The sequence below is a fragment of the Carassius auratus genome, unplaced genomic scaffold (assembly GCF_003368295.1).
Source record: "Carassius auratus strain Wakin unplaced genomic scaffold, ASM336829v1 scaf_tig00031547, whole genome shotgun sequence".
In the NCBI taxonomy this organism is placed as follows: domain Eukaryota; kingdom Metazoa; phylum Chordata; class Actinopteri; order Cypriniformes; family Cyprinidae; genus Carassius; species Carassius auratus.
In genome coordinates this window covers 90,091-117,897 of record NW_020525932.1, presented here as the reverse complement: position 1 = coordinate 117,897, position 27,807 = coordinate 90,091, and the positions used below count along the sequence as shown (strand labels likewise).

The 27,807-nt window shown below is 36.5% G+C and overlaps 1 protein-coding gene across 1 annotated transcript; it reads right to left on the bottom strand.

Annotated features, from left to right (window-relative positions):
• Positions 1 to 7,666: 7,666 nt before the first annotated feature.
• Positions 7,667 to 15,910, bottom strand: LOC113080535 (uncharacterized). Its single transcript, XM_026252687.1, has 5 exons — positions 15,755 to 15,910; positions 15,293 to 15,592; positions 8,211 to 8,258; positions 8,022 to 8,102; positions 7,667 to 7,933 (listed from the first exon to the last, which is right to left on the bottom strand). The coding sequence occupies exons 1-5, from the start codon at positions 15,870 to 15,872 to the stop codon at positions 7,878 to 7,880; spliced, it is 603 nt and encodes a 200-aa protein (XP_026108472.1). The 5' UTR covers positions 15,873 to 15,910; the 3' UTR covers positions 7,667 to 7,877.
• Between the last annotated feature and the right edge of the window lie 11,897 nt (positions 15,911 to 27,807).

Sequence of the window (27,807 nt, the reverse complement as noted above, 5' to 3'; positions counted from 1 at the left end):
ATGATCTTATGACTGATCTTCTTTGAAGTAATTTGAGATTAATATGCTCTTCTGTTCTTATCAACATGTTCATGACATGAGTAAGCTAAGTGCTCGGGATTTCTCAGAATCAGAGGAAGTTCTACTAAACTCTACAGGAAGGAAGATGGTGACAAGAGAGGAGCGATGTTGAGGTTTACATTTATTTGTTCATGCAGTTCATTCTGTATTTCTAATTTTGGCACAATGGTTAACCAGAAATACAAAGGTTTCTGACCCCTGCTCTAGTTTTAGCTCAATTCTTAAATCTGGGTTGCTTCTTGGCCATCTCAAATAAAAAGGCAGTTTGCAAAATAGCAGCCGAAGTTCAGACTGAAGAAGATATAGAGCGGTTCAGAGAAGAGCCGTCCGTGCTTCAGGAGCAAACGGAGCATTGCAGAATCATTCACTTTCAGCCGCTCATGTTTCCATCACACAGAGCGAAAGATTCGGTCATGGGACTTCTTATTCATGGTAAGATAAGTAAGAGGTGAATCCCCGTCATAGTGAAAGTCGTCAGATTCTTCCTCTTTCTATGTTTCAATGCTTTTGTTGTTGGGTATACAGTACAATTTGAATAGTTCAGTTTTTGGTTGTCTTTTTCAGAGATATTCTGGTTATCTGTCCAGAGCAGAAAAGAAAAAGTCAAGTCACCTTTATTTATATAGCGCTTTAAACAAAATGCATTGCGTCAAAGCATCTAAACAATATTCATTCGAAAAACAGTGTGTCAATAATGCAAAAAGCACCAAAAACACGAAGCAAAAGAGCAAGAAAGTGTAATCTATTTTGTAATATCTTAAATTCTTATTTAGTCTTAACCAACCAAGCAATGAATCCATGAAATAATAACACTCCAGTCCAGTTTTTCTCAATTTTTCTTCTCTGAACCGAATTCTCAGTGGCCTAAACAATAAATCACACTCACACGTCAGGTTTCTTCGTTGAATGTTTATTTTTAGAAAACATTTCTCATGCAGTAGTTGTTTGTGTGGTTTAAAGGGCTTCCTGTTTTTCTCTGCTCTGTGTTGTGTTTCTGGGCTCTGAACATGATTCATCTAATTGTGTAAGAAGTAAAAGAAGACTGCTCTGTACAAGCTGATCTCTCATTGTCCCGTGAGGAGAGGACGTGGCAGACCTGGACGAGGACGTGGACAGAGAAGACGTGGACTGCATTTATCAGATGTGATTCATGTTGAAACTGAGAGAAGCTGCACAGAGAGTTCAGGCCAACTTCAGCACATAAACTACTGCTACAGTCCTTCAGACACTTCAACAAGAACACAGATAAAAAACATCTTCCCTCTCATGTCTTCCTGCTATATAAGCTCCATCTGCTCTCGTCCAAAACTGGTTTCATGAGCCTCCATGATTTTCATCCGCTCCCTTCTTTAACTCACCAGAGGTTTTTCTCAGGTTTGTGATCTCCAGTCCTGTGTCAGGATATCCCTCATTCATTTATTCATGCACTTTACTCTGACGCTATCTCTGAAAATATCAAACCCAGATTACCTTATTAGAAAAGTGTAACTGTTACAAGTGTTTAAGATTGAGCGCAGTGTGTAAGTGGTGCAAGCACAGCTGTATTTCAGTTAGGCTACTGATTTCACAATATCACTGTCTTCGATTTCGTTTTGTTTTCTTAAATCTGCTAAACTATGATCACGTGATGGATTGCGGCTGTCAGAAAAGAGATGATGAAGTCATTAATATGGAAAAAGTTGAAAAGAGCATACAGGTACTTTCCGTCGTGGCCCCGCCCACCGTCGCTTTCCACCAATCACGCTGCGCGGCTCGTGCTCTACACAAACAGAGTCAGAGCGCGCTCGATCCAGTCAGGTGTGGTGAGGAGTCTCATTCAGCTCAGAGGATCTGCTGAAGGTAGGAGATATCCATGTAAATACAGTGTTTAATCTACATTCACAGCCTGGAGAGTCAGATAATCACACAGACAGGACTGTATGATCTTATGCTGCTACTTCTTCATTTATGCACTCTGTGATACTACTGTGTTAATAGACTCCCGTTCTGTAGCCTCTAAAATATAATTACTGATGTTTTATATTACATTTAGAGGATGCTTTTATCCAAAGTGACTTACAGTACAAGCAGGCTATATTTTTATTAATATATATATATTTTTTTTTCTCAGTAGGCTATGTGTGTTTTCTGGGAATTGAACCCACAAACTTTTTTTTTTTCGCTTCTAAGGCAATGCTCTACCACTGAGTCACAGGAAATATTATGTGTTATAAAACATATTATAAAATAAATAAAAAATAATATTACGTCTGTTTTTGTTTTGTTTTATTTTACTGTATATATTGTCCAATTATAAAGCTACATTTGAAAGCTTGCAAAAGAAAACTTTAATCCATTAACTTTAACTTAACTTTTTTTAGGAATGTGTTGTTTGTTGGAACTTAGGAAAGTTATCTTTATTTTAATGCAAAGTAATTTGTAAATTAATTTTTATCATGATTTTACCAGATTTACACAGACTTTTTTGAACATTACAGAAAAAGCTCTTGACATTTTTGCTGTTTTAAATGCATATTTGCTCTATTAAATTTTTCATACAGTAATAATTTACTGCAATAATTTGTTCTGTGGTTTAAAATCTGTTTCTTTTTTTTGTCAGCACTGAATCATGAATAACGTCACAGTGTCGTGTGCAGAGATTCAGACTCCTGTGGGGTTTGTGTACGTGATTCTGTCTGTTTTACTGAATCACACTGATGACACAGACTGTGAGCAGAGCTGGTATTCACAGGTGAGTGTGTATAGAGACACACACACACACACACACACACACACACACTCGTGATCTGATGGTGTTTGATTTGTTCAGGACGGGCGTGTGATAGCAGATCCATCAGATCCTCAGAAACTGATTGATCCTGTTATTTCTGTCTCTCCTGATCGTCTCGTCACGTCTCAGTGTGTGAATCTGAATCATGAGATCATCTGTCACGCTTCAAGAGTAAATTAACATTCATCTGTTTAATATTAAGTGAATATTATAAATGCTGCTCTAATGAATCTTTCTTTGATCACAGTTCAGACTGGAGACCATGTTCAGAGGTGAGAGAAACAGTGTGTGTCCTGATTGAGATCAGACTCTGTGTTGAACTGAATCTTGAGTGAATCTTCACATGAATCATGATGATTGTGAATCTATTTTTCAGTGAGGAATGAAACTGCAGTGACTCCAGACTCAGGTGATTATTCTTCTGATTATTCACTAATAAAACACTGCAGATCTGATTCACACTCAATCCACTTTCACTCTTTTCTCCCACATTGACTGAATGAAGTGACTCCAGATCTCAAACACTCAGGTACAACATTCAGAGCTTTAAACCTCTTTCTAATATTGATTATTAGTTATAGATCGGCTGATTTGATATTTGATCACTTGTATAGATCAGTTGTGGCTGTTTGCTCTCTTCATCATCATTATCATCATCATCTTGATCTTGATCTGTGTCTTGTTGCGTAAAACGATCTCCAGGTGAGTTGTAAAGGTTTAATTGTGTCAAAAAGAGTCATGAAATATAATTAAATCAAAAGATAATGTGGTTGGGAGACATCATCACAATATGCTTGTTTTATTGCTGCAAATCTTTAAATATACATAGAAATACTTTGAAGACTAAAATATTTAATGTCATTCTGTGTTCAGATATGTTCTGAGAGCAGAGACGAGTGTTTGTCAGATTAATGATTCAGTAAACAGGTGAGTGAATCAAACTGAGAGAAAGAAAGACCTGAACTGAGTTTGAATGAATCACATTTAAGATCTGAAACAGACGGATGAGGTTTGAACAAACAGACAACACAGTAGTTCTCTGAATCTTCATGTTAAAATGATTCTTCGTGTTTATATGAATCTTCAGCTCTATGAATCTTTGTTTAAATGGTTCTTCAGCTCTATGAATCGTCATGCTCAAATGAATCTTCAGATCTATTGATCGTCGTTTAAATGAATGTGATTCTCTCAGGGATCCTGAATCTGGAGTCCAGATGAAGTTCAGATCAGATGATTCTTGTTCACTGAATGAATCTGAATCTGAGCAGCTCGACGGCTCAGTGTTTAGAGGATGATCATCATCTACAGACTGAATCAACATCTCAGGTCATTTTACTATTGACTGAAACTCAGGGTCAGAGGGCAGCGTTCATTGATGGGATTTTGTCATTGTCATTAGCTACACTTCTGTATGCATTAGCCATTTGCATATATCACATGTATATAAATAAATAAAGCATTTTCAACCCTAAAGTAACTTTTCTAACCCTAAAAAAACTTATTTTTTCTGTCTTGCTGCCTCATGTTGTTTTTAAAAAAAAGCTTAATGTTGTTTTCACTGCTGTTTGAAATCTCAGTGCATTACTCTTAATGACTGTATTCATATCAAACATTATCTAACAACTATGCATGAAGTAAAGATATTTGTCATATTTTAATTTGAAAGGAAAAGCTATGTATTGTTTATTACGGTAAAGCTGCTCTGAATCAGTCTGTGTACTGTATAAACTGCTTTAGAAATAAAGCTGACCTGACTTCCCAACAAACCCTTGATTCCAGATCAAACTGAGTCTGTGTATTGTGATGTATTCAGTGAATGAAGGATGTTTGTTTGAGTGTGTCACGTGATGTTTCTCATGTTAATAAAAGCTATGTAGGGAGCATTGAAGCTCACTAGAGTTTGAAGCAGAACTAGTGAATCAAGTGACAAGTTCATTCTGTGATCAGTTTCATTCGATTTGAGAGCGTTTCATTGACAGGATTGTTGTACTGCTTGTAGTTTCTGAGTCTTGAAGTTGTTGTTCGTTGAGTGTCCAGTAGATAGAGCCAAATCTCTGTTCAGACTGATTAAGTGAACCCTTCAGTGATGCTTTATTCATACAGGCGTTATCCGTCTGATCACGTGATCATTATTATATCTGTACAGCATCAGATCTGAGATATTACTGACAGATTTAATAAGGTTTATTGAAGGAGTACTCTTGAGAGTAACGTCTCTGTTTCTGGCGGGTGTTTCTCTTTCGGGTTTGTTCAGTTTAGTGAAGCAATATCTACTCATTGCTCTCAGATACACAATAAAACCTTGCGATTCAAATCATTTCAGTCACAGAGGCACGTGATGGTGTTTAGTATCTGTGTGAATGGCACTGTGTATCTTCTCTATATAAATACATCCCTCCTCAGCTTGAGGAATAGCTGTGTGTGATGACCTTTGACTCATCATGTGACTCATCACCAGCTGTTTTTGGTGGTTATCAGTGTATTACAATGATTCAAAACAGATATTAGTACTTCAATATGTTGCTTTATTAACATTAAATCAGTAAATGAAATATATTTTCTTTATTGTGAATTTAGGTAGGCTATGAAAAACCTAAAATGGTGCTACCATATATATATATATATATATATATATATATATATATATATATATATATATATATATATATATTTTTTTTTTTTTTTTTACAGTGAAATTCTGGCAACCACAGAATTTCACGCAAAAACGTCTGCATTTGTGATCAGAGAAATGACAGACCGCAAGCTCTGGTCTACACTGTTTAAAACTCTCGTTTGAATCATCAGTGGCAAATTCTATTATGCTCTTTTACAAAGTCTTGGTGGTTTGAAAACACATTATTTTTCACATAATTTACTGTATTGAATAAATACCTGGGTTTTTGTTTGTTCTAAAAGAGAAGAAAAGTAATCGAATATAGCAGTTTTTAATGCTTTTCTGTAGGATAGGTTACTTTCCCGCCAAGCAATACGAAATACCTCTAGTTTTGTTTTCCTCCAGCTGCGCTCCATTTATCGGGCTGCTCTCTTTAGGGTGCGAGTATGCTCATTATACCATAGTGTCAAACGGTTTTCCTTAACCTTCCTTAAGCGTAAAGGATCAACTTTATTTAAAGTGCTAGAAAAGAGAGAGTCCATAGTTTCTGTTACATCATCAAGTTGTTCTGAGGTTTTGGATATGCTAAGGAATTTGGATACATCAGGAAGATAACTTAAAAAGCAGTCTTTTGTGGTAGAAGTGATGGTTCTTCGATACTTGTAACAAGAAGTAGAATTTACAATTTTGGCTATATGAAGTTTACACAGAACTAAATAATGATCTGAGATATCATCACTTGGCTGAATAATTTCAACACTATCAACATCAATTCCATGTGACAGTATTAAATCTAGAGTATGATTTCGACAATGAGTAGGTCCTGAAACATGTTGTCTAACACCAATAGAGTTCAGAATGTCTATAAATGCTGATCCCAATGCATCTTTTTCATTATCGACATGGATATTAAAATCACCAACTATTAAAACTTTATCTGCAGCCAGAACTAACTCACCAAATCACCAAACTCTTTAATAAAGTCTGTATGGTGCCCTGGTGGCCTGTATACAGTAGCCAGAACAAACATAACAGGGGATTTATCATTAACATTTGTTTCTCTGGATAATGTTATATGTAGCACCATTACTTCAAACGAGTTATACTTGAAGCCTGCCCTCTGAGAAATCCTGAAAACGTAACTATAAATTGAAGCAACTCCTCCCCCTTTGCCTTTTAGACACGGCTCATGTTTATAACCGTAATCTTGGGGGGTGGACTTATTTAAAATAATGTAATCATCAGGTTTTAGCCAGGTTTCTGTCAAACAGAGCACATCTAGATTATGATCAGTGATCATATTATTTACAAAAAGGGATCTGATATTCAATAAGCCAAGCTTGATAATTTGTTTATCCGTATTGCATCTGTTTTTTGTTTGTTAGTTAACCTCAATTAAATTGTTAACCTTAACTTGGTTTGGACGTTTTTGTATTTTCTAGTTCTAGTTTCCAGGAGGGATGAAGACCATCTCTTTTCAACAGGTCAGGTCTGCCCCAAAAGCTTGTCCAATTGTCTATGAAACCTATGTTATTCTGCGGGCACTACTCATCAGGTTAGTTAATTATTTATGAATTACTTTACATATTACAAAACATGAAGCACTTCTTCGTCGTCACACTGACTATAATTCAAAAAGTGAAAAAGCATAATGGGACCCCTTTAAATATGAAAACATACTTACAGGATGTAAGTCAGAAGTGCCAGACGGTCCTTGCAAAGTTGCCCCACTTTATAGAAACAGCCTTTGTGCACAGCCTTCCCAGTATTTGGGTTGGACTGTTCTTGTACAGTGTTGTAAATAAAAATTATCCACTGATTTCTAGTTGTGTATTCTTTTGGAAGACCAAACAAAGTAGTAGTTAACTTTCACAATGAAGCGCACAGCATCTCCACAAGATGACAGCAGCAGCAACAGATAGAGTAAAATATATGCCTTCTTTCTTCTAAAACATTTGGGCGGCATTATTCAAATCTTCATCATGTCGTAGACATATGGGGGCATTTTTTAACGAGGCGTGGATGAGTCTTAAAGTTTATAAAGCTTGCAGTAAAAACAAAAAGCTTATTATAGCTAAAGTTATTCAGCTAAGAGATGTTTTTTTTTTTCCATATGTAAATAACATATTCTGACACTTTTAGACTGTGAAAAAGACTCAAATAAGTATTCAGCAAATATTTGAAGACCACATTGTGAATCTGTATTTATGCATGTGTGACATAAAAACATGTTGCAGCATGATTTAGGTGGAAAGACAATCATTCATATAATTTTCATAAGTAAGGATTTCAAATTATATTTTATGTATTCAGGTCAGCATGGAGCACTGGAAAAGATCCTTCAAAACTGTTTGAAAATATCCATAAAATTAATTGAGATGAATATAAATCCAGATTATCTTCTGTAATCTGGGCTGTTATTTTTAGAGTATTTTATTCTGTTATTATATTCATTTCTATTTCCGCTGGCTGCTGCGAGTCCTTCCTATCTGCAAAATAATTGAACACAAAATCATTTACTGAGCTCTCATGAGTGCAGATTGTTTCAGATCAATGTGAATCATCTGAAAAACTCACCAGCTCTTCTTGCACAGATGATCTGAAGAAGAATCACAGTAGGAGCAGCAAACACTGCAGTCTTAAGAATGGTCAAAATCTCTACAGGAAAGAAAGAGATGAACACAATCAAGACTTTGTGAAATCAAAGGTATCAAATGATGATCAATTCTTCAGATTGACTGTTTCAGCATTAATGAACTGATGTACCTCTGAATAATGATCCAGCAGAACAACAGACTTCAGTTTCTCCTGGATCTGTGATCATGTGATCTAGTTCTGTTCAAACATAATGAACAGAAATAAACATCTTAATACGTAACCTTCACATCACAAAAAATGTTAAATATGTACCAGACCTGTGTGAATTATAGTAATAATTGAAAATGTCTCAGTTACGTATGTAACAAAAAATCATAATAGAAACAGAAATAGATTGCAGGGTATTGTTAAAGTGTGAGGTAAGATTGTTGGCACCACTTTAAATGGTTTGAAGACTTGTATAAGGTCAGGACTTTGAAGAAAACTTGAGTTAATTATGAATGATCCCAGACATCCCATGCAGAATGTTTTTTAAGTTTCTTCCTTTTACTCACAGATATTATTTGCCTTTATGTAGGACCAATAGATTAAACATTTATTTTATAGCAGCTGCCATCGTTTTTTCTAAATTACAAATGACCTCATGTATATTATTATTGGAAGTCATTGATTTTGTCTCTGTGTTGTGGTGTTTGTTTGTTGAATGTATATGGTTTACTGCTGGCTGTGAAACAAATTGCATTCTGGTAATAAAGTTGACCTTGACCCTTGACCCTTGTCCCTTGACCCTAACCTAAGTTGCCTGAATGTCCTTTGGATAGGACGACTGACTGAAGCTCTTATATCACCACAAGATGAAGAAAAGTAAGAGAATGGCCAGTAATGCAGCATCTTGTTCATTATTTAGGGAACCAGGGTTACACACACTACAGAGACGTTCCTGTTTATTGTGTGTAATTGTAGTAATAGTTGACAGCCATTCTAGACCTTCATTAGTAAAGTAGTGAATTAATGATCGCAGTTGTGGTGTTTTCAGAGCGGAGATCTCACTGTTGAGGTTTGGAAACATGTTTGTGCTGTGTGTGGGACTCAGTAGAGCAGAGATCATCTCTGAACACAGAACAGACTGATGATGAACTCTCACACATTCAGATGTCAGTTCCTCTTTTCTTCTGCTGCACGCCATTAAACTTGATCTTTACAGTTAACATATGCATACGTTCAGCCGGTTTAATAAACTTAATTAAAATTATCCAATTTAAATTACATCAGCCAAACAACTTACATTTTCTAGTATTTCCTTGAATTTAATTCAATTGAAATTTCCTTGAAATGTATCTGTGAGCACATTAGTGGAGATAAGAGCAGAATCTAACACCTGCTTAGCCTGACCAAACCGTATTTACTGGTCACCATATCAGCACTATTTAGAGGAAAGACATGTGGCAATATTTGACAATCTCTGATCATTTATCATGTTCACGTTCACATATGTACATGTGAGCTTGCAGAGACAAAGAGCTCAGATCTGTACAGCGCTCTCTTCCACCCACAATACTACGACTGAACTGAGACCCTTGAACAGGAACTGAGACTGATTTGAAGTGAAGATTTGAACTGAGACTGGCTCTCTGCTAATTCTGACAGCCTGAAAAATATCTGTAATGAGCTAAATCTTACTCAGCTTGTTTCCTCCCCTACCCATCCTAATATTACATTTCCAGATAAGTCAACCCTAATAGATCTAATGGTCACTAAAACTCCACAGAAATATAAAGAAATAGGGGTATTCTCTAACGACATCAGTGACCATTGCACCATTGCAAGTGTTAGGGGCACCAAGCTCCCTAAATCCAAGCCACGCATCCTCATTAAAATAAATTTGTAGAACAAGCCTTTTTACATGAATTAAACATCTGTGATTTCTCTAGAATGAGTCTTATACCGGATATCAATGTGCCATGGAACTATTTTCACTCACTTTTTCTATAGATAACTGATAAACATGCCCCCCCCTAACATGCTATAGAATTAAAGGGCGTGATAACCACTGGTTTCCAAAGATCTGTCTTCGCTGATCAATGAGAGAAATGCAGTCTGGGTCTTAGCAAAGACCACAAACCTCAAATCTGACTGGACTAACTATAGGTATCTTAGGAACAAGTGCACTCGTCTTATAAGAAAGTGCAAATCTGACTTCTACCTAATGTCCTCAAAAATAAATAACCCATCTAAATTTTGGAAGATGATAAAATCCCTTGAACTACCTTTCAGTGACTCTGTTCTCCCTAAGCATATAGTTAAAGACACCCAACAGATCTCAAACAAAAATGATATTGTTAATGCTTTCAATGACAATTTCATTAAGGCAGGTGACATATTTGAGCAATCATATCCTGAAGTAGTCATACACAGACAAGTCTCCACACCCCTCCATCACAATGTCGGTGAGGGATTTGACTTAAGGAAATTGACACTAGGAAATCAGCCGGTCCTGATGGCCTAGACCCTGCTTTACTGAAACTATCTGCACATATCATAGTGGAACCTATCACATACATTTTTAATTTGTCCCTGTCTTCAAACGACTTACCAGATGTTTGGAAATCAGCACATGTGTGATAATTACCGCCCTATTTCTAAATTGTTTGTACTTGCAAAAGTCCTAGAGTCTCTAGTAAACACCCAACTTAAGGGCTTCTTGAAAATCTATAACATACTTAGCCTGGTACATTCAGGATTTAGGGCCAAGCATAGCACTATTACTGCAGTGCTGCCCTGTTTATCGACTTGTCAAAGGCCTCTGACACAGTCGATCACTGTATGCTGTTTAAGAGGCTCCAGGACATTGGCTTGGGAACTAAGGCAGTTGATTGGTTCAGAAACTATCTTGCCAACAGAACTCAAACTGTAGTTGTCGACGGGCACAGTTCTACCCCACTGGGGGTCTGGCTAGGTGTCCCTCAAGGGTCTATTCTTGGTCCGGTCCTATTTACCATCTACATAAACAATTACTTAAATGTTCCAAATTTGAACAATGCACATGTTTTTAATAACCCTATTATGTCATTTTAAATTATTTAACATGTATTGTAAATCTGTTTTGTTTCTTGAGTCCATTTTTGTGATTCTGTGTAACTTGTGTAATTGTTGCCCCAGGGCTCCCTTGTAAAGGAGATTTGAATATCTCAATGAGACATCACCTGGTAAAATAAAGGGTAAAAAACAACAACAACAACAACAACAACAACAAAAAATACATTATTAGAGGAGTTAAAATAGTTTTGAAAGAAGTGTTTGCTTTTGCAAGATGTGTGTGATGTTTTGCATGTTGTGAGTGTGTTTTGTGGTTTTGTGTGTAGTCTTGAGAAATGGAGCCATAGTTTCAAAAACTGTAAAGATCAGCATAACTTAGCAGATATAGACAGTTGTTTTACTTTAAAAAATGCTATAGTGTGTTTTGCTCTTTGACTATGAACACAAACTTCTTTACTTTACTTTTACTGTAGTATTTTGTTAGTCAGCTCCTGTCACAATCTCACTGTACACACAAAATCAAAGTGTCTGACAGCATCAGTGTGTTAATGTCTCTCACACTCTTTGGAGCTCAGAATAAACCAGCAAATAAACCGTTTCTCAAACTGATAGTGAACAGTTAGTGATTATCTGTACTCCATCTCTTAATGAGCTGCTCTCTGACAACATCTCCAGGACACTTTGCTCCATTTGACTAGTAAGACAATTCTCAAATAACCATTATGATTACTTTTGTTCCACCCGCTTAAATGATAAAAGTACTTGGGCTGTAAAATCTATTAAGACTGTGTCTGTTCCCTGAATAGTGAGGTCAAAATATAAATTTAATGTAGGATCTAGAAAAAATCTTATCGTGATTAAACCAGAAACATGTAAAGTAAATGAACAAAAACTATTTTTAAAGTTTGGGCTCATAAATATTAGATCACTCACACCCAAAGCAGTTATTGTAAATGAAATGATCACAGATAATAGTTTTGATGTACTCTGCTTGACTGAAAACTGGCTAAAACCAAATGATTATTTTGGTCTAAATGAGTCTACTCCACCAAACTACTGTTATAAACATGAGCCCCGTCAGACTGGTCAACAATATATAGTGATATTCTCAATGTTACCCAGAAAACAGGATACAGGTTTAACTCATTCGAAATACTTCTGCTTAATGTTACTCTGTCAGACATGCAAAAGAAATCTAATGTATCTCTTGCTCTGGCTACTGTGTATAGACCACCAGGGCCGTATACAGAATTCCTAAAAGAATTTGCAGATTTCCTCTCAGACCTTCTAGTTACAGTTGATAAGGCGCTAATCATGGGAGATTTTAATATTCACGTTGATAATACAAATGATACATTAGGACTTGCGTTTACTGACCTAATAAACTCTTTTGGAGTCAAGCAAAATGTCACCGGGCCCACTCATCGTTTTAATCATACACTAGATTTAATTATATCTCATGGAATCGATCTTACTGCTATAGATATTATACCTCAAAGTGATGATATTACAGACCATTTCCTTGTATCGTGCATGCTGCGTATCACTGATATTAACTATATGTCTCAGCGTTACCGTCTGGGCAGAACTATTGTTCCAGCCACCAAAGAAAGATTCGCAAATAACCTTCCTGATCTATCTCAGCTGCTATTTGTACCCCAAAATACACATGAATTAGACGAAATGACTGACAACACGGGCACTATTTTCTCTAATACATTAGAAGCTGTTGCCCCCATCAAATTGAAAAAGGTTAGAGAAAAACGTACTGTGCCATGGTATAACAGTAATACTCACTCTCTCAAGAAAGTAACTCGTAGTCTTGAACACAAATAGAGAAAAACTAACTTGGAAGTTTTTAGAATTGCATGGAAACACAGTATGTCCAGCTATAGACAGGCTCTAAAAACTGCTAGGGCAGAGCATATACACAAACTCATAGAAAATAACCAAAACAAGGTTTTTATTTAGCATAGTGGCTAAATTAACAAATTACCAGACGCCACCTGATTCAAATATTCCACCAACGTTAAATAGTAATGACTTTATGAATTTCTTCACTGCTAAAACAGATAACATTAGAAATACAATAGTGAATGTAGATTCTACAGCGTCTAACACTTCAGTTTCATCCATCGCACCCAAAGATAAACTGCAGTGCTTTACAAATATAGGACAGGAAGAGCTAAATAAAGTCATCACTGTATCTAAACCAACAACATGTTTATTAGATCCTGTACCCACTAAATTACTGAAAGAGTTGTTACCTGTAGCCGAAGAACCGCTTCTCAATATTATTAACTCGTCTTTAGGTCACGTCCCAAAACCATTCAAGCTGGCGGTTATTAAGCCTCTTATTAAGAAACCAAAACTAGATCCTAATGAACTGACAAATTATAGGCCTATTTCAAATCTATTCCATTTATTGAGCTCCTTCCTGCAAAAAAATGATCTGTATGAATAATTTCATGGTTTCAGGCCCCACCATAGCACAGAAACTGCCCTTTTTAAAATTACAAATGACTTGCTTCTTGCGTCGGATCAAGGCTGCATATCATTTCTAGTTTTACTTGATCTTAGTGCTGCGTTCGACACCATAGATCATGACATACTATACAGGTATTCAAGGGCAGGCTCTAAGATGGTTTAGATCCTACCTGTCCGATCGCTACCATTTTGTTTATTTAAATGGGGAGTCATCTCATTTATCACCAGTAAAATATGGAGTGCCACAAGGATCCGTCCTAGGTCCCCTTCTATTTTCAATATACATTTCGCCCTTGGTAATATTATTAGAAAATACGGAATTAGCTTCCACTGTTATGCTGATGATACTCAGCTATATATTTCAACGAGACCAGATGAAACTTCCCAATTATCTAAGCTAACAGAGTGTGTTAAAAGAGTAAAAGATTGGATGACCAATAATTTCTCCTATTAAATTTGGATAAGACAGAGATATTAATTATTGGACCAAAAAACAGTACACAGAATCTTCTAGATTACAATCTGCAACTAGACGGATGTACTGTTACTTCCTCTACAGTCAGAAATCTGAGTGTTATTTTAGACAGCAACTTTTCTTTTGAAAATCATATTTCCCATGTTACAAAAACTGCATTCTTCCATCTTAGAAACATTGTCAAACTACGAAGCATGTTATCTGTTTCTGATGCAGAAAAGCTAGTTCATGCATTCATGACCTCTAGACTGGACTATTGTAACGCACTTCTAGGTGGTTCTCCAGCATCTTCAATAAACAAGCTACAGGTAGTCCAAAATGCAGCGGCTAGAGTCCTTACAAGGTCAAGAAAATATGATCATATTACCCCAATATTACCCGCATCTCTTTCGCCAGGCATTCAAATAATGCATCTCTTAAATTGTGAGTGTAGTTGCATCTGATCAAATGCACGTTCTTATTCTTTAGCTTGGGTTAAACTAATTAATTTTACTTAGTTGGAACAGGAGCTATGATGTCTCTGTTTGTTTATCTGTTTCTGCTGGGATTTACATCCCGTGGTAACTAGGATTCACACAAGCTCCAGTCTGGATCCAGAACACCTGAGAAGAGATGATGCTGACCCTCAGAGGACTTCAGATGATGCTAACCCTGAATCAACAAACACAACTAACAAATATTGCTACAAGTGTGACTGCATCATATAATAATTGCTGTTAATAGTGTTCATCGTCTAGTTGACTACGTCTTGTATTAATTGTTCTGAAAAATCCTGTCATATGCGCACAAACTGACAGCCACCACTTATAAGCTACTACTAAATGTTGTAGAAACGTAATTTTCTGTAAAGTTTCTTTGTAACGATTTGTATTGTAAAAAGCGCTATACAAATAAACTTGAATTGAATTGAATTGAATTAATGTCTTCAGAGAGGAATTCATTATATGTAGAGACTGATTTAAGAAGAATACAGTATCTGAGAGCCGCTGTAAAGCACTGGTGTGATGAAGACAGTGATGATGTACCTTTAGTTGTGTGTGTGTTTGTAGTTGAGGGATCCTGAGAGTTTTTTCTGTGGACTGGAATCACTGATTTTGTTGAACCAGCTTCAGCTGTAAAAGATGAATATTAGATCATCTTAGATTATGACAAGTGTAGATTATGACAATCATATTTTAATCACACAAGATAACTTTAGCATTAGTATTATGTTAGCACATCTAACAGACTGATTGATGAGATGTTTTCTCACCTGAACTCTTGACAGTGTATGTGACTGAGGTCTTGACTTGATCTCTGTGAGTAACTTCACATCTCCACTCTCTGTTGTGATCTTCATTCAGGAGTGTTTTATTCAGAGAGATGATACAGTGATCTGATGAGGATGATATCTGATATCTGGAGTCTGATTTAACACCAGCCTGATTCACCCAGAACAGATGAATTCTCTTAGAACGACCCGGATCATCACAAGAGACTCGAGGATATGAATACAGCTGACAGAAGAGAGTCACAGAGAGACCTGAACTGATCTCAGTGTGTGAGGATGAGACTGAAACACAGAATAACACACACATCACACACTCTTCAATCATCAGGAGAGATTAAATCAAGAATCTGCCCTATTTAAATTGACCACATAATCATAAATTACCATGAAGAACATGCAGATAAACACCAGCATCAGGTTCTTGTTTTTGGTCTCTGTTCACACCAGTCCATTGTTGACAGATGTAAGATCCATAATCTTCTGTTGAGATGTTCCTGATGTTCAGAGAGCAGTCAGACCCCAGACTCAGTCTCTCATGTCTCTCTGTGTCTTTCCTCTTCATCCCTAAACCAATCAGTTTAACTGTTGTTGAATGCCTGAATCTGTTATAGATCCATGTAGTTGAGTTACAGTTATGAAGAGTATTATTACAGGACAGAGTGACATCTTCACCAGAACTGATGAACACATGATCATACACTCCACTGACACCTGAAACACAAGAACATCTGATCATTATGTTATATATTAATAAATTAAACTTTATTGTATGCATATGTACACTGAACTCTTTCACATGAGTTTAAAGAGTGTGTAGAAGTGTGTTTACCTGTGAGAAGTGAAGAGAGAAAGATCAGTCCCAGCAGACACAGATGACACTCATCAGACATTTTCTCTTTCTCTCAGTCTCTCTTCATTATATGATTATAACTCTTTCTTTAAACACTATCCTCCCTCCCTCTGTTTTTTCACTTCCTCTGATCAACAGACTGAGTCAGATTCTGATCTGTATTTAGTGACAGAATGCAGTGCATAATGAAGAAGTGCTGCTTCATACTTCTCCTATAAATATTGATGAAATGTTTTATTTATCCTATAAAAGACATTTGTATATATATATATATATATATGGTGGGCATAGATTATTTTTTTTAAATATAGATTAATCTCACTGTAATCTTGGAATTATTCTAGATTAATCTATATTAAAATGGCTCATTTGAATTCTGCCGAAGGCATTCAGAAAATGTGTGCTACCCACATAAAATATAAAGTAAGTCTTTTAGAACGGTTTTCTCAAGACAGGTGGTGCGTTAGAACAGGGGCTGTTTCCTGTTTCCAAATGTATCACAAAGTGCTCGAGAAAGCACAAGGTGCAAACAACCTTACACCTGTTTCACACATACTCCGTCTGCAGTGCGTATGCATTGCATATTTTTTTACGCACCCATGTTAACGGATTCCAGCGTTCACGCGGTTGCGGTCCGTCAGTGTGTTCCAGGAGTGGTGCGTCCGCAGCAGTGCAGTGATCGTTCACGTACCGAGTAGCGGACTGCAAACTCGTCCTGTGTGAAAGCACAATGAGTCTGTGCTGCTTCAGCACCACATACGAAACGCACATGGACTGCATACGCACTGCAGATGGAGAATGTGTGAAACAGGCGTGCGTCTTGTTGAGGTTTCCATTGGGAAGCTTCTTTAAAAAAAAAAAATAATAAATTCCCTGAAGCAAACCCGGCAGCTTCAGCTGCATCCATGTTAGCACGTCACGTTTGATGTGGTAATTTCACAGTAGGCATACACACAGGTTTAAAGACTCGTTCTCGCCCCCTACAGATTCGGTTAGGTATACATCCGCGCTAAAATATCAAGGTGAAAGTCATCATAGCTTGTGTAGTATAGACCCAGCTCTCAACCCAACTTTGAAAATAGATTAACGACAATATTTTTTTTATCACCCGATAAGAGTTTCACTTTAACGCAGCACGATAACGCCGATAACGGCACGCCACTAATATATATATATATATAGTGGGTACGGAAAGTATTCAGACCCCCTTAAATTTTTCACTCTTTGTTATATTGCAGCCATTTGCTAAAATCATTTAAGTTCATTTTTTTTTCCTCAATGTACACAGCATCCCAAATTGACAGAAAGACACAGAATTATTGACATTTTTGCAGATTTATTAAAACAGATAAACTGAAATATCACATGGTGATAAGTATTCAGACCTTTTGCTGTGACACTCATATATTTAACTCACGTGCTGTCCATTTCTTCTGATCATCCTTGAGATGGTTCTACACCTTCATTTGAGTCCAGCTGTGTTTGATTATACTGACTGGACTTCACCTGTCTGTATAAGATCTTACAGCTCACAGTGAATGTCAGAGCAAATGAGGATCAGGAGGTCAAAGGAACGGCCTGAAGAGCTCAGAGACAGAATTGTGGCAAGGCACAGATCTGGCCAAGGTTACAAAAACCATTTCTGCTGCACTTAAGGTTCCTAAGAGCACAGTGTCCTCCATAATCCTTAAATGAATATGTTTGGGACGACCAGGACCCTTCCTAGAGCTGTCCGTCCGGCCAAACTGAGCTTTCGGGGGAGAAGAGCCTTGGTGAGAGAGGTAAAGAAGAACCCAAAGATCACTGTGGCTGAGCTCCAGAGATGCAGTCGGGAGATGGGAGAAGGTTGTAGAAAGTTCACCATCACTGCAGCCCTCCACCAGTCGGGGCTTTATGGCAGAGTGACCCGACGGAAACCTCTCTTCAGTGCAAGACACATGAAAGCTCCCATGGAGTTTGCAAAAAAACACCTGAAGCATTCTCTGTTCAGGGAACTTTTTGGCCTTAATTCTAAGTGGTATGTGGAGAAAACCAGGCACTGCTCATCACCTGTCCAATACAGTCCCAACAGTGAAGCATGGTGGTGGCAGCATCATGCTGTGGGGTGTTTTAGCTGCAGGGACAGGATGACTGGTTGCAATCGAGGGAAAGATGAATGCGGCCAAGTACAGGGATTTCCTGGATGAAAACCTTCTCCAGAGTGCTCAGGACCTCAGACTGGGCCGAAGGTTCATCACACAGCTAAAATAATGAAGGAGTGGCTTCACAACAACTCCGTGACCGTTCTTGAATGGCCCAGCCAGAGACCTGACTTAAACCCAATTGAGCATCTCTGGAGAGACCTGAAAATGACTGTCCACCAACGTTTACCATCCAACCTGACAGAACTGGAGAGGATCTGAAGGAGGAATGGAAGAGGATCCCCAAATCCAGGAGTGAAAAACATGTTGCATCTTTCCCAAAAAGACTCTAAATGGCTGTATTAGATCAAAAGGGTGCTTCTACTAAATACTGAGCAAAGGGTCTGAATACTTATGACCATGTGATATTTCAGTTTTTCTATTTTAATAAATCTGCAAAAATGTCAACAATTATGTGTTTCTGTCAATATGGGATGCTGTATACATTGAGGGGAAAAAAATGAACTTAAATGATTTTAGCAAACTGCTGTAATATAACAAAGAGTGAAAAATTTAAGGGTGTCTGAATACTTTCCGTACCCACTGTATATATAATGTGTTTATGTATTAACTATAACAACTGACCTGGGGAAAACACAAGAATGACATAACAGTGGTTGTGAAACATGTTCTTAAGTGTGAGATCTGTATATTGTTAACCACACTGACTCATTTAATCTGAACACAATCTGCATTAGTGTTTTTTTTTTTTTTTTTTTGGCAGTTCCTCTCATGGAGTTACATTTTAGAAACAAAGTCATTCAGTTATTAGTGATAAAACTGCTTTGTTACTGAAAAGGTATTCACTATCAATAGTTTCTTCCTTCAGTCATAACGAGAAAAATAATACCACATTATTCCATAGTCTGTCAAACCTGCTGTCCATCATCCTAAATAGTATGTGAGATTAAATTAAGTGTGTCCCAAAGCACAGTGTGTTGAAAAGAGTGAGCCAGAAGTCCCCGGATGGTCTACTATTTGAGGTCGATTTCTGAAGTGTGGATCTGTTCACACTCTAATGGCTAATATTACCCACAATCCAATGCGCTTTGGTTAAGGATTAGGTCCAGAACTACAAACTACAAAACCTTAAACTACAAACATGGCGGATGCACACAGCCAACGGTTAAGTAGAGAGGTTTAGATAAAGGGGTTTAACCCATTCGGACCCTGCGTCCATTATAATGGACATCACATGTCAGCCCCTTTTTTTTTTACTTCTGGAGCATTTCACCTAGTTTAAAGCCTGGAGTCCATGAGATTGGACGTTTGTCGTCCAATCAAATGGCAGTAAAACTTTGCATGTGGTAATAGAAAAAAACCACTACATTGAAGAGAAGCATGGCAGCACTTAATTCCAAACTCAGAAGCAAGAAGAATTTTCTATGGTTTTATTTAAAAAAATCTATATGTTTGCCAGTATTTCATAGTTTGTATGTAAAATAGAAGGATTGAACTTATCATTTAAAGTTTAAAATCGATCGTAGAATTGCACGTTTTAAATCAGGATTTTTTCAAATGTGTCTGTCCATTAGAATGGACAGTGGGTTCAAACGTCTGTTCCTGAAATCACATGTCCAGTAATGCTGATTGCAGGGCATGGGAGGGGTGGACAAGCTTGATCAGCTAATCAGCATTTACAGGATTGATATCAAGTCTCGCAAATGGCCACTGCGCATGATTACTCATGCTTTTGATGTTGCTGTAGTGAACAGCTGGCTTGAGTTTCGCAGGGGACAATGAATACAAAGGAACTCAGCCACAGAAAATCATGGATCTCCTTGAATTCAAAATGAATGTGGCCAAAGTGCTTGTGCGTTCTGGGAAGCCACAGGGTTAAAAAAAAATGAGGGAGGCCAAGCAATTCTAATGCAGCAGTACCACTCAAACTACACATGATGAAGCTGGACAAAATACAGGGGCAAGGGAATGCTGGCCAGTTCTTGATGTCAAAAAAGATATGGTGGACCACCTGCCAAATTATAAAAAAAAAAAAAAAAAGCAACAAATTGGAAGGTTGTTCTGGGAAAACACACGTCTTCTGTGATAAGTGCAAGGTGCACTACTGCTTTATGTAACAGAGAAATTATTTCAAAGATGCACACAGGAAATGACTCTAATGTGACTTGATTTATTCCATTTTGTTATAAATAAACAAATGTGCAATCTATAAAGCAAAAACCTTACAATTAAGTTTAAATGTTATAATGTTCAAGTGTTTGATAAAAAAGATGCACACAGAAAATGACTCTAAAATGACCATATTGATTGATTTTAAGATATTTAATTTGTTACAAAAATTATGCGATGCAAACGGTAAAACAAAAACCTTAAAATTAAGGTTGAAATGTTATACTGAAATGTTATTCACGTTTTTGACCTTGAGAAGAAGCTTAAAGTATACAGCAGCCCAACAATTTTTATGTTTATTATTGTATTTCATAATGGTACATTTTTGTGAAGCACCCCTGTTTTGACCTGACATCCATTGAAATGGACAAAAAAAATTAAAATTAAAGAGTATAGAAATTTGTAATATTTTAATTTGGCCTCATTTATAGAAGTCTCATGAGCTGGGAAAATGTACTTTTATATTTTTCAGAAACTTGAAACATAATTCAGGTCTGAAGGGGTTAAATGACTAATAATTCACATTTAATAATAATTGCAGTAAGCCAGTGATCCTCAAATCTGGCTCGCGAGATCCACTTTCCTGCGAAGTTTAGCTCTAACCCTAATCAAACACGCATGAGTTTGCTTATCATTGTCTTCAGGATCATTAGAAAATCACAGGCAGGTGTGTTTAATTAGAGTCGGAGCTAAACTCTGCAGGAAACTGGATCTCGCGAGCCAGATTTGAGGATCACTGCAGTAAGAGCTTAAATCATATTCAGGTGGTCTTCAATTTGTTTTTATTATTTTTTTTTTATTCAAGTTTGTTACTTATTTATATCCATCTGGACTATTTAAACTAATATCCCTTAATATTATCTCTTACTTTATCTTTTTTTGGTTTATCATCCTCTGTAGATGACCAGGGATGAACTGGGTGTAAAAAATGGCACTGAATTTTCTCCCAAATAGACCCCCCCACAACTTCAAACAGTACTTCTATCTCACAGTATTCCAGCAATTTGAGTATATATATATATATATATATACGCGTGTGTTTGTTTGTTTGTCATATTAATCATAACATAGGCCTATAATGTTTAAGGTAAACACATAAAAATAATATATAAGGTGACTAATATAATATAAATTAGATGACAGAGCTGTGCAATTGAATAAATAAGTAAATAAAAATCTAAAAATAAATAAACCGCAATGAGTCTTGGGTTATTTAAATAATATAAAGATATCGCTGTCCCTAACTTGCTGCCTCCCACTTAATTCACTTCCTAAATTAAATGAAAAAAAAAAAAGAAATCCTTGGACGATTATAATACGTCTATCTGGCAACATGACTGAGGCTAAGCTCGCGTCCTCAATCACAACTCGCTCAAATGATGAGGCCATGCAACCTTTTCGTTTTCACAATAATAATATTTATTTATGTATTTTTTAAAAACCCAATAGCTTGCTGAAATACTTCTGCGGCTGCCTCATCTACCTCAGCCATCCTGATCAAGACCTGTCACTGTGAGTCTGATCACACCTAGCCTGCCTTCCGTTTCAACTAAACGCCTTCCGTTTCAACTAAACGCCTTCCGTTTCAACTACACGCCTTCCGTTTCAACTACACGCCTTCCGTTTCAACTACACGCCTTCCGTTTCAACTACACGCCTTCCGTTTCAACTAAACGCCTTCCGTTTCAACTAAACGCCTTCCGTTTGCACTACACGCGGACTTCCGGTGGAATGGCGAGTGTAGTGGTCGCGTTCTACTGAAGCTGCTCACCATCCCGGATTTGTTATCATGTAATATTGATATCTCCATTTTCTAATACTGAAACTGAAGTATACTCACCCGCGATCAAGATGAAAAATGCCAAGAACCCTCCTGCGGTCAAATCCCTCGCTTCTAAACGTTCGGAAAGAGTGGCGGAGCATGACTATGCTATGCAAACGGAGCTTGCTAACTCCTCTGCTAAGCGGGGAATGGAAGACTTGACTCCAACAAAAAAACAACAGGAAAAAAAGCCTAAAGATACACCTGAAGGAAGTGCATGTGACGATTTGAAGAAAGACATTTTGGCGGCTATTAATCAACTTGGACAACGGCTAAATGACCGCATGGACGATATTAGTTCTCAAATACGACAACATAGCGCCATGCTAGCCTCTGTTGCAAAAGCAACACAGCTTAACTCGGAAGACATAGAGGTGTGCAAAACAAAAATCAAATCTTTGGAGCAACAGGTTGGCGCTCTCCTCAAAGAGAAGGGGGACCTGAAAGAACGGCTGGTGGAACAAGAAAGGTACAAAAGAAGATGGTGTCTTCGGATTAAAGGGAAAAAAAAAGATGTAAATGAAGACATCAGAGCCGATATCGTCAACCTGCTGTGCAAAGTGGCCCCAGACCTGGCTGATAAGATGGAGGACGCAGTGGACATCGTCCACAGGGTAGGAAGAAAGATAGAGAACAGGCACCGACAGGTAATCGTTCTCTTCTCAAAAAGAAATATACGAGATGACATCTGGAAAAGAACGAAAGTATCAGCGGCGTGCAGGGAGGCGGGGGTCCGGTTTGCAGAGGATCTAACTAAGGATGACCTTCTGGCAAGACAAGAGATGTGGCCCAAGATTGAACAAGCTAGAAAAGAAGGGAAAACCGCAGGTTTCCGAGGTCCATATGGATACATCAATGGCAAGCGCATCGAGGTGACACCTAAAGGAGCGGGCTGAGTATGAAAAAAAAAAAAAAAGGGACAAAATGGGGAAAGACTTTTCTAAAAATGGGACGTTCACAGTTTTTGCTTTTACCTCCTTAACTGATTTTTTTCTGTTCTTGTGAAGTGTTCAATGTTGCCACACCAAAGGGTCATTTCTTGTTCATCGATTAATGCAAGGGGTTTAAAAGACTCTGTTAAAAGAAAAGCGATCTTTCTTTTTTGTAAGGGACTAAGGTCAAATATTTTCCTTTTTCAAGAAACTCATTCTGATAAGTCGGATGTCAAATTTTGGTCCCAGCAATGGGGAGACAAGATGATATTTAGTCAAGGTTCTAATCGTTCCGCAGGAGTTGCTATTTGTTTTTATAAGTTTTATGGTGAAGTTGTTGCACAAAGGACAGATAGTGAAGGTCACTGGGCAGCTTGTGTTTTGAAAATAGAAGAAATCATTTTCATTTTGATTAATATTTATGGTTACAATAACGAATTTAGAAACAAAACTTTGCTTTACAAAATTACAAATGTTATAGAGGAGCTAAAAACAACCTATGTTACTGATTTTGTAGTAGTAGGTGGGGATTTTAATATGGTTGTAGATGAATGGATAGATCGGTGGCCCTCAAAATATACGCAGTGTCATCCAAACCCCATTATTGGTCATTTTATGAACGAAAATTATCTTGTGGATATGTGGAGAACAAATAATCCTAACATAAGACAATTTACATGGTTAAAACCTAATGGTAACAACAAATCAAGAATTGATTACTGGTTAGTTTCTGTTCCTATAATGCATTTCAAAGTATCTACTAATATTTCTGTAAACCCACTTAGCGATCATTGTGTAATAAGCTTGACCATCTCTAATCAGACTATTTCAAGGAGTAGGAAGGATTATTGGAAGTTTAATTCATTCCTCCTAAAGAACGAGGTTTACTGTCGGGAAATTAAAGAATTAATTCTAGACATTAACAAAGATACCATTTTATCCCGGTCACAAAAATGGGAATTTTTAAAATTTTCCATAAGAAAACGCTCTATTGCTTTTAGTAAAAGACTAGAATTAGAAAAAAGAGAGAAGGAAAACCATTTGGTGAAAAAATTGCTTGATTACTACTCTAAATTGGATTGGTCAGAAGAGGATAAAATAGAAATTTCAAATATACAGACTCAATTAGACCAGTTTTACCTTAACAAAGCCCAAGGGGCATTTGTAAGATCACGGGCGAAGTGGATAGAGGTTGGGGAAAAAAATTCAGCCTATTTTAATAGGCTTGAAAAACGAAGACAAGAAAAAAACACAATTTCTTGTCTATTAATTAATGGGGAAGACTGCACAGAATCCAAATTAATAGCGAGAGAAATGTATAACTTTTATAGTAACATTTACTCTCCTTGTTACAATGAACAGGAGTCAAAAAATTTTTTTCTAACAATAGAGGATAAGATCCCAAAAATTGATAATGACTTTAAAACGTTATGTGAAGAAGGTTTAAAATTAGGGGAATTAGATGAAGTTATTAAAAAAATAGCATCTGATCGTTCGCCTGGTCCAGATGGATTAACCGCTAATTTCTATAAATATTTTTGGGAAGACATAAAAGGATTACTATTTGATGCAATTATATTGATAAAAAAGAATTGATGACAACGATGAAACAGGGATTAATTAAACTAATACCCAAACCAGAGAAAGACAAACGAATATTAAATAACTTAAGGCCTATCACTCTCCTCAATACAGACTATAAACTCCTTACCATGGCATTGGCATTTAGATTAAAAGTAGGTCTCTCAAAAATTGTAAGCAACTCACAATCAGGATTCATGAAAGGTAGATTAATTCATAATAATATCAGATTGGTCTTAGATCTAATAGATTACAATTATTTGGTGGAAGATGATGCTTATATTTTATTTCTTGACTTTCAAAAAACTTTTGATTCGGTTTGAACATTCTTTTATTTATCACGCATTAGAATACTTTGGATTTGGAAAATATTTTTTGGAGATAATTAAGATGTTACATACAGATATTAGTAGCTGTGTTTCCCTCCCTGAGGGTACAACCACAAGATTCAACATTGGTAGAGGGATAAGACAAGGGTGCAGTTTATCTCCACTGTTGTTTATTATAGTTGCTGAGTTATTGTCCATCTGGTTAAAAAACTCTGAAATTGAAGGCATTAATATAGACGGAAAACAAATACTTATCAGTCAATTAGCGGATGACACAACACTATTTTAAAAAAATAAAGATCAAATACCTATCATTCTTCAGAGGATGAGATTATTCTCCCAGGCTTCAGGCCTAACACTTAATCTTAATAAATGCGAACTTTTAAGTATTCATGACAGTTCAGAAACTATGTTGTATAACATCCCAATGAAAAAGGAGGTTCGTTATTTGGGTATATGGGTTTCCAAAGACTCTACAACAAGTAACAACAAGAACATCCAGAAGCCTATTGAAAAATCCAGAAAAATATTAAATAATTGGTTGCAGAGAGACCTAACATTATTTGGAAGATCATTATTGACAAAAACTGAACTTATCTCTAGACTAATATACCCAACGTACTCATTACCGCTTTCCATTAAAAACCTAAAAGAAATAAACACTCTCATCTTTAACTTTATTTGGAAAAATAAACACCATTATATTAGAAAAGCAGATATGATAAAAAAATATGAGGAGGGAGGAATAAATGCAATTGATTTTAAGACCATGGATGGTGTACTTAAACTAAAATGGCTCCAGTCGTTTTTGAATTGCAGTGAAGACTTGTGGTTCTCTTTACCTAAGTTTGTGTTTAAAAAATTAGGCGGTATAGATTTTCTATTGACATGTGATTTTGAGGTTTCAAAGTTACCCGTGAAATTCTCTGCCTTCCACCAACAAGTGCTGCTCTATTGGAAAATGGCTGACAAGCATAACTTTAGTCCACATAACGTCCCGATTTGGAATAACAGGGTGATTTTAAGAAGGAAGAAATCAATATTCTTGGAAGGATGGTTGGAAAAACAAATTTGGTCCATTGTTCATATGATGAATGAAGAAGGAAATCTATTAAAATGTGAGGAATTTAGTAATAAATATAAAATAATTTGTACGCTGGAGGATTACAGAAATGTAGTTGATCACATTCCAATGGCTATGATTAATATAATAAGGAATAATTTGGATCAGTCCCTAAACCCGAAATTACATAAAGCACAGATCAATGGTATAAATTTTGATGACAAAAAATGCAATAACCGGTTGCTGAGAAAATTTCTAATTGATGAGATCTATCCTGGGTCCCCTAAAAGAACATATTATTTAAAAAACTTAAACAAACAAGAAATAACATCAATTAGAACTAAGTTTTTGAAATTTCCTATTCCTCCTAAATTTAAAGAAATCCATTTTAAAATGGTAAACGAAATTTATCCTTCACAAGAATTTATTCAAAAATTATTCAAATTTGAAACGGAGAATTGTTATTTTTGTAAATCATTGTCAGAATCAACAGAACATATTTTTTTTGAGTGTGAGATTGTACATAATTTGTGGAAGGAAATACATAACTGGCTGATTTCTAAGTCTATTCAAATAGATTTTTTTTTCCTGGAATGGGATCAAATATGGACTTTTAATGAAGAATAAAAAAGTTGAATATTTGATAAATAATATAATACTATTTGTTAAATTCTATATCCACAAATGTCGTTTCACAAAATCTCTTCCAAATGTGAATGCATTAAAAAATGACTTTTATTTATTTTGTAAATCCTTAAAGGAAATTGATACAGTCCCTGCTATTAACCTCTTCTCACTTATATCAGAATATCAGTTGATATAAACTCCTATGTTAGGGAATTTGAATTGTTCTTATGTTTATTTATTTTTAGTTATATTTCTTTGGTTAAGTTGTTATTGTTTCATGTACTTATTAATTTAAATACATTATAGCTGATAAGGTCAAACTATTTTGTTTAAATAACTGGTGCTTACTACATTTTTGGTTAGGGAGAATTTTTTTCTTCCAAGAATTTTTGTATGAAGGTGTAATGTGAAATAGTCGTTTGTTATGTTGTATGTCTTTATGTTTTGTATGGTTTGAAGTTTAAATAAATGTATTGAAAAAAAAAAAAAAAAAAAAAAAAAAAAAAAAAAGTTTGCACTACAGGCCTTCCGTTTGCACTACACGCCTTCCGTTTCAACTAAAAGCCTTCCGTTTGCACTACACGCCTTCCGTTTCAACTAAAAGCCTTCCGTTTGCACTACACGCCTCCGTTTCAACTAAAAGCCTTCCGTTTGCACTACACGCCTTCCGTTTCAACTAAAAGCCTTCCGTTTGCACTACACGCCTTCCGTTTGCACTACACGCCTTCCGTTTGCACTACACGCCTTCCGTTTCAACTAAAAGCCTTCCGTTTGCACTACACGCCTTCCGTTTGCACTACACGCCTTCCGTTTCAACTAAAAGCCTTCCGTTTGCACTACACGCCTTCCGTTTTGCACTACACGCCTTCCGTTTCAACTAAAAGCCTTCCGTTTGCACTACACGCCTTCCGTTTCAACTACACGCCTTCCGTTTGCACTACACGCCTTCCGTTTCAACTACACGCCTTCCGTTTGCACTACAC